The 7,721-nt window shown below is 57.4% G+C and overlaps 1 protein-coding gene across 3 annotated transcripts; it reads left to right on the plus strand.

The window, feature by feature from the left end:
* The first annotated feature begins 3,099 nt into the window (after positions 1 to 3,099).
* On the plus strand, positions 3,100 to 7,446 carry PRPH (peripherin). Of its 3 annotated transcripts, none has more exons than XM_032492751.1 (9): positions 3,100 to 4,328; positions 4,728 to 4,788; positions 4,933 to 5,067; positions 5,434 to 5,601; positions 5,704 to 5,829; positions 5,918 to 6,138; positions 6,248 to 6,297; positions 6,544 to 6,623; positions 6,878 to 7,446. In XM_032492751.1, the coding sequence occupies exons 1-9, from the start codon at positions 3,679 to 3,681 to the stop codon at positions 6,944 to 6,946; spliced, it is 1,560 nt and encodes a 519-aa protein (XP_032348642.1). In that variant the 5' UTR covers positions 3,100 to 3,678; the 3' UTR covers positions 6,947 to 7,446. The 3 variants fall into 3 exon arrangements, with proteins under 3 accessions (XP_032348642.1, XP_032348643.1, XP_032348644.1); XM_032492752.1 differs by having other exon boundaries at positions 3,428 to 4,328; positions 4,972 to 5,067; positions 6,878 to 7,322; XM_032492753.1 differs by having other exon boundaries at positions 3,432 to 4,328; positions 4,972 to 5,067; positions 6,881 to 7,441.
* The last annotated feature ends 275 nt before the right edge of the window (positions 7,447 to 7,721 follow it).

Genomic DNA, 7,721 nt, shown 5'->3' on the forward strand with positions numbered 1-7,721 from the left:
CACTCTTTCAGAGGGGACCCTGCAGCCAGACCAGCCTGGGAGAGCCCACCTTGAATGGAGCTGGACTCCTTCTGGCTTGGGCTCATCTTAGCTCTTGCATGCCCAGAGCCCAGAACATCAGCAGGGACTGACCAGCTGGGCCACGTCTTCTTGGAGAGGGAGTCGAAATTTGCTCACTGCACAACCCGAGCCTCAGACCCTGCTTAGTGATGGAAAGGGGACCACAGGAACCAAGGGACAGTGCTGAGTTTCACATCCAGGACACTGGAGAGTCACTGTAAAGTCAGTCAATTCAGAGACAGCAGGGACTTGGAGCTAGGGATGTAAAGAAGAAGCAACATAAGGCACAGAGGTCTTGGGGGAGGACTTTGGGCTTTCCCCAGGATGCAGAATGGAGGTTGAGCCACTCCTAGATCTCAAGAGGCAGGAGGCCCCAGCTGACAGATTGTTACAAGTAATAAGGTTTTATCATTGCTCCTCCGTGTCTGTTTCCTCTCTGTCACATGGGAGGGAGAAGAAGGAAATCAGCAGTGTTGAATACCTACTATGAGCCTCACAACCTGCTTATTGCTTTGTGTACATTATCTCATTTAGATCTCACCACATCTCTGGGAGGAAGGTGTCATCTTCTCTTACAGATGAAGAAAGTGAAGCTCAGAGAGGACAAGTAAGTGGCCCAGGGTCACACAGCTAGTAGGTGCCCAGTCTGGTGGCTTGATCTCTTCTCCCATGACCTTTTCCATCCTTCCACCTCAGCCTCAGCTGCCCACTCCCTTAGAAACACTCTGAAAATCATCATCTTTGAATACCCCAGCTCCAGAATCAGCGAGTTCATACACCCTGCTCTCTGAAAACAACTTCCTACCCTCTCAGTGCCTCTTGTAATTCCTTTGTACTGTGATTGTTCTTTGGCCTTGCCTGGACGTCCAGCTATAGACCTCTTTACTCTCTCAGTATCCCAATATCCCACCCTCTTTTGCCTACACATCCCTCCTCATTCAACTTTGAGTCCATGACCTGTCATTTCGCAGCTCTCTTGCCAGTAACCTAAACTTCGCTGCTCACCTGCCTTGCAAACCTCTGTATGCATCCAATTGTCATAACTCTCTGAGCCTTCACCAGAGCAGCCAAGGGCAGCAGATGGAGGAGGGGGAATAATAACACTGGCTAATACCTATATAGCACATGTTATGTGCCAAGCCCTAAGTGCTTCCCATATTGGAACTCATTTACTCCTCCAGTACTATGGGGTAGGTCCTGTTGTTATCATCCCCACTGGTGGATAAAGAAAATGAGGTGAATAGAGGTTAAATCATTCAACCAAACTCAAAGCATTCAGCTAATTAAGTTGAGGAGCTGTGATCAAACCTAGGCAATCTGTCCAGAGTCCGTGTCTTTATCAGTATACTGTTTGCCATTGCATTGTGGAAGGGTGAAGCCACCCCCTCTCCCTCCATTAGCCAGGAAGTACTGGGCTCCTGCCACCCTGGTCCAGCCCTGCTCTTAGAGGGAACAATAGTCCAGATCCTCTCTGCCCTTGAGGGCTGACAATATCACTGGGTGGTGAGCTTGGAGCTTAAGCAGGAGAGGGGACAGAAACCCTACTGGTAACTCCCCAGACTAGCCCGAGGGGCCTATATTGTGAAAGCTCCAGGTCTACCAGCAGCTCCCTATAAAGATAAACCTGAGCTGGTCCTCCCAAGGCTTTGACTGCCCCTCTTCAAACAGTACCAGCTCATACTCCCAGCTTGTTCCCAGAGGATAACAGGCAAGGGCAGGGCAGGGCCTAGGCTGGAGTTGATGGGGCTCCAGGCCAATGGCAGCTGGAGCTCAGAGCTCAGGGCTGCAGCAGAAAGTACCAGGGCTCCCTGGCCCCCTCCTCATACCTATCAAGCCCCCAGACCCCAGGCCAGGCAGAGCCCTACCTCTCCCCACTTCCAAGAGTTAGTGGGGACAGGCCCTGGTTTATCCATCCCATCCCCTCTCTCCCATCCTCCTTCTTCCCATTCCCCTGGCAACCAAACCAGACTCATCAAGGAGAGGGACCTGGCAGCTGTGCAGGGAGAGACTAATAGCCCGGAAGGAAGGAGGGGCCTGGAGAGGAGAGGAAGGCGGTAGGGATGTGAGCGGGAGGGCGTTGGCCCATCTCAGAGGACACACAAAGAGTGGGGAGGCTCCCCTGCCCTGCAATGCTGGGGAGATGGCCAGCCAGGGAGCTGCCCTCCTCACCCCCTCAGCCAGAGATCCAGCCTGGAGTCCCCATCCTGTTTCCCCAGATGCCCAGCTCTCATCCTCAGGGCCAGTCCGAGGTGGACCTGTCCTTACCGGAGAGCCCAAGAGTCCCTGGCAAGCCCAACAGGCCTCAGCACCCCGGATCCTGCAGACCATCCAAGCTGTCTCTCTCTTCTCCTGGGCAGCCTGTGCCTGCATTCTGGAAGCCATTTGACATGCAAAGGCCAGATCTCAGCCTCCCTGCTAAATGGGTGGGGGGGGGGGTGGGGGAGAGGGTACAGAGGGATGTGTGGTTGTTTGTGTGTCTAATGTGTGCACACACAGGCATACAGTGCTGTTACGCATATGCATCTGCTTGTGTACACAGGCTTGTGGATTTTCTGGGCCTCCTTTCTTCTCTTTCGGTCCCTGAACTATTGGGGATGGGTACCTTCTCTTTCCCCTTCTCTTCCCATCCAGCCCCGCCCACCCCTGGGTACCTGCAACTCCTCAGTACTGGAAACCGGTTCCTGCCAGTGCATCCATCTCTCAGCCTTGGCAGCAGCTGCCGCCCCTCAGCCCCCTCCCCTTCCTACCTCAGGAATTGCCCTGGTTCCCATAAGGTCGGTGACTGAGTAGCGGTTGGTTGGGGGAAGGGAGACTCCAGTAAAGGCAGACAGTACACACTAGCTCACTCGCTCATCCTCCCCCTGGCAAGGCACGGATACAAGTGGGACCCAGAGCTGGGCCCAGTCCCCCTCAGCCCCATCTGATGTGTCCACCCACTTTGTTGGGGCCTGAGGGTACATTTGAAATCTGTGTCTTTAAGGCTGAGACATCAGCAGGCAACCCCCTGGCCAAGTGTCCAGGGGAGGGGGAAGGGAAGAAGCCAGTCCATTAGCAGCAGAGCTGGCGCCAGGCAGCAACCCTTCACAGAGCCCTGGGGATTCCAGAGAGATCAGCCATTCCTCACCCACCTCAGCTGCCTCTGCCTTCCTGGCCCCCAAATCTCTCTGGGTGTGGTGACAGGGTAGCTGACAGCAGTTGAAAAGCAGAGCCTAGCTTTCAGGGGACACATGGAGGCACAGGCTCTCTGGCCTAAGCCAGAACAATTCTCCATCCACCTGGGCCACCTCCTCCAGATTCGTGCCAGAAGGCTGCCCTTTAACCTCCAGTCTTCCTACCCCCCAATTTTTACCAGCTCTTTCAGGCAGGGACTCCAGCTCAAGTCAGGCCCTCCCGCCCTAGGCTCCAAATTTGGATGCTTGCTGCTGACCACCAAACCCCGGCCTGCCTGTGGCCTGTGGTCTCCATCCCTGCTTCCTTCCCTGCCAGCAACAGGGGGAATCAAGTGGGCAGGGTGCCAGCAAACAGGGAGGGAGGGTGTGTCGCTCCTGCTGCTCCGCAGGGGTGGGGCGTCCCCCTCCCCACATAGCCCCACTGTCAGGCCAGTGGGAGGAGCTGCCCATGCCCCCGCTGAGCCCGCGGGGCTATAAAGCCGCCTCGCAGCGGTCCCCGGCTCCTTCCCAGCGCCCGGACCAGGTCTGCCAACGGTCACTGCCCATCCTAGCCGCCATGAGCCACCCGTCGGGCCTCCGGTCCAGCATCACTTCCACCTCCTACCGCCGCACCTTTGGGCCACAGCCCTCACTGTCCCCTGGGGCTTTCTCCTACTTATCCAGCTCCCGCTTCTCCAGCAGCCGCCTGCTGGGCTCGGCTTCCCCCGGCTCCTCCGTGCGCCTGGGCAGCTTCCGCGGTACCCGGGCGGGTGCGGGCGCCCTCCTGCGCCTGCCCTCGGAGCGCCTCGACTTCTCCATGGCCGAGGCCCTCAACCAGGAGTTCCTGGCCACACGCAGCAACGAGAAGCAGGAGCTGCAGGAGCTCAACGACCGCTTCGCCAACTTTATTGAAAAGGTGCGCTTCCTGGAGCAGCAGAACGCGGCCTTGCGCGGGGAGCTGAGCCAGGCCCGAGGCCAGGAGCCGGCGCGCGCCGACCAGCTGTGCCAGCAGGAGCTGCGGGAGCTGCGGAGGGAGCTAGAGCTGCTGGGCCGCGAGCGCGACCGGGTGCAGGTGGAGCGCGACGGGCTGGCGGAGGACCTGGCAGCACTCAAGCAGAGGTCAGGGGGCAGGACCAGGGCTGGGCGGTGGCCGTCAAGGCGGCTGCTCTGCGCTCCTCTCCCCTCCCCACCAGCCGCCGGAGGGAGTGGCTCCTAGGGCGTGTGCAGGCAGCATCCTCTCCCGTGGGCTTCAGTCCACCCCCTGCCCTCCCTGTAGCACTTAACTGAGTCTCTGGGGAGGTAAGGGAGGAGGGGTTACTATGTCTCCCCTGGGTATAAAGTTGCCCCATCTCAGCTCCCAGCCGACTGAAGAGAAAACTGGGTAAGCCCATTTGGCAGCCTGAAGACCCCTCCCCAGAGTCCTGGGCAGTAGCAGCCTCTAGCCCAGATCGTGGGGGTAGCGATCCGAAGACTGGGCAGCGACCCTGCAGTTCAGCTTCTGCTCACTCTTCCCACCAGGCTGGAGGAGGAGACGCGCAAGCGGGAGGACGCGGAGCACAACCTCGTGCTCTTCCGCAAGGTGAGCTGGGGCCCCACGTCGAGCTCCATCTCCTCACCCCTACCCGGGACTGTGTACCCATGGAGGCCTTTGTAGGCGCAGGGAGGCGACCAGATGCCTCCAAAGGCAGACAGGGAGGGCCAGGCTCTTCCTCGGCCTAAGCAGCCCCTCCCTGCTCTCAACCCCTACTGCCACCCCATGAAGGACGTGGACGATGCCACCCTGTCCCGCCTGGAGCTGGAGCGCAAGATTGAGTCTTTGATGGATGAGATTGAGTTTCTCAAGAAGCTGCACGAGGAGGTGGGTGGACCCGGGTGTCAGGGGAAGCTTTGGACGTTGGGGGTGGTCTCGGAGCTAGGAGACAATCTCTGGGAAGACTGGCAAGTGGAGCCGAGGAATAGCTGAGGAATATTAGTGAGAAACCCCCTCTACAGGTGGTTTGACTTCCACCCCTGCGCCACCTGGTGGCGAGCAGCAGAGCTGCATCCCTGTAATCTGGCCGGGGGCTTAGAGGCGGCGGGGCAGAGGCCTCGCAGGCCTCCGGGCGCCGCACTCTCTGGCGCCCCCTTCTGTTCATTTAAGCGTTTCTTCTTTTTCGTGCACCAACTGCGCCGCCCGCGTGGGATATGTGTGGTGAACTGGACATCTCTTTGCCCTGGGCGGCAGGAGCTAAGAGACCTGCAGGTGAGCGTGGAGAGCCAGCAGGTGCAGCAGGTCGAGGTGGAGGCGACCGTGAAGCCCGAGCTGACGGCAGCGCTGAGGGACATCCGTGCCCAGTACGAGAGCATCGCGGCGAAGAACCTGCAGGAGGCAGAAGAATGGTACAAGTCCAAGGTACAAGATCACGGGAGGGTTTTGGGAGGGCCTGGAAGGGTAGGGCGCTGGAGGGAGAGTGCATCTGGTCCGCTCACTCCCGGGTTGCCCCCCACGCCCTAGTACGCGGACCTGTCGTACGCCGCCAACCGGAACCATGAGGCCCTGCGCCAGGCCAAGCAGGAGATGAATGAGTCCCGACGCCAGATCCAGAGTCTGACGTGCGAAGTGGACGGGCTTCGCGGCACAGTGAGCACCAGGCTGTGCGCCCCGGCCCAGGGGGGTGGAGGTTGAAGGCTGCTCCCCCATTGACCCCCACTTCCCCCACAACCCCCAGAACGAGGCGCTGCTCAGACAGCTGCGAGAGCTGGAAGAGCAGTTTGCCCTGGAGGCCGGTGGGTACCAGGCGGGCGCCGCGCGGCTCGAGGAAGAGCTGCGACAGCTAAAGGAGGAGATGGCGCGACACCTGCGAGAGTACCAGGAGCTCCTTAACGTCAAGATGGCCCTGGACATCGAGATCGCCACCTACCGGAAGCTGCTGGAGGGCGAGGAGAGCCGGTGAGGGGCGGGGCGGGGCAGGGCGTTGTCTGGACTGGATGTGAGGCGGAGGAGGAGGGGTAGAGGCCAGGGGCCTGGAGGAGTAGCTGACCACATGCTTCACCCCCAGGATCTCCGTGCCAGTCCATTCCTTTGCATCCTTAAGTGTAAAGACGACTGGTGAGTCTCCCAAGTCTGGCTTCCAACCTGTCTGTTCCCTTGTTGATTTCTGCCCTGACTGGACTCTTGGTATGGCTCTGCTCAGGGATACGTTCTCTCTGTGAACTACAGAGTCCTGGTCTACACTCGCCCCCTTCCTCAGGCCCTGCCCCTCTTCTCCCGTCCCCTCCCAGAGAGAATGAGGGCTTTAAGAGAAATCCCAAGCTTCCTCCCATACACCCCTCATGCTGCTTTTTATTTTTCTAGTGCCTGAGGTGGAGCCTCCCCAGGAGAGCCACAGCCGGAAGATGGTTCTGATCAAAACCATTGAGACCCAGGATGGGGAGGTGAGATGGGTCACTTGAGTCTAGGACCTCCTCATTTCCCATAGTATTTCTGAGCCCCAGCCTCGCTGCAGCTGATCTTATGGTATTATTGGTTAGTGGTTCTTGGAGTGGGAGGGAAACAGGGAGATGGATAAGGTGAATGGATAGACTGAAGCCTCAGTTGGTTATGCCAGGGAGAGGGGACACCATGCAGCCAAGGAGCTGGAAGGAGGGCGTGCTGAATGGTCTGTACCCTTCACATGCCTCACCCCCAGCAGGTGGTGACAGAGTCCCAGAAGGAGCAGCGCAGTGAGCTGGACAAATCTTCTACTCACAGCTACTGATCTCATTGTTCCAGAGTTCCCTGACCCTGCCCTAGGCCTCTAAACCCAAACCCTAATACCAGTCCTGAATGAGTCTCCTCCTTCTCTGCATGTGTCTAGGGGATGGCACCAGTCACCCCTTCCCTGGTTGTGGCCAGGCCCTACCCAGCACTATAGCTGGGCGTATCCCTGCTTCTCCATGCCCACATAAACATGATTCGTATGCTCCCTACTTCTTGTCCTGGTAAGAGTCTATATGTTCCCCATGTCTTGTCCTGGTAAGAGGCTGATGATCCCCAAGACAAGTTCACTCCTGCCATGATCCCATGATTAGTGAGTGGGCCAGGGTCTGAATTTCACTTTTAAATTAAATAAAACTGCTATCAAGAGAACCCTCTCCAGCGGTGATCATTTTGTAATGTATAAAAATATGGAATCACTATGTTGTACACTTGAAACTAATATAATATTGTAATTCAATTATACTTCAATTTTTACAATCATGGAATAGTAAAAAGAGAGAGAAGACCCTCTCCAGTGCACTTATGTCTGTGTCTGTGGAAGCGCCTGTGCAAAGGAGGCTCAGCAGTATTTTCGCCTTGTCTCAAGTCCCTTTTTTTCTGACTCCCACTATCTCAGCATCTATGACTTCTGTCTACCCTTCTGGTTTTCTCCCACCTTTCTGTCCATCCCTTCACAACTTCTGGTCCCCATTTGCAGCTCTGAATGTCCAAAGCAGAGCCCCTCATCTCACTCTCCACTGTCTGAATCATGTTCTTCCTTCTGGATTCCCCAC

Source organism: Camelus ferus, chromosome 12, assembly GCF_009834535.1.
Source record: "Camelus ferus isolate YT-003-E chromosome 12, BCGSAC_Cfer_1.0, whole genome shotgun sequence".
Classification (NCBI taxonomy): Eukaryota; Metazoa; Chordata; class Mammalia; order Artiodactyla; family Camelidae; genus Camelus; species Camelus ferus.

Excerpts from the sequence above, each read along its gene's own strand:
- PRPH (XM_032492751.1), top strand. The coding sequence starts at position 3,679 with ATGCCCCCGCTGAGCCCGCGGGGCTATAAAGCCGCCTCGCAGCGGTCC. Across the intron at positions 4,789-4,932 it reads ACCTCGTGCTCTTCCGCAAG|CCCCTCCCTGCTCTCAACCC; the intron begins GTGAGCTGGGGC and ends CGGCCTAAGCAG. Across the intron at positions 6,139-6,247 it reads CTGGAGGGCGAGGAGAGCCG|GATCTCCGTGCCAGTCCATT; the intron begins GTGAGGGGCGGG and ends CTTCACCCCCAG.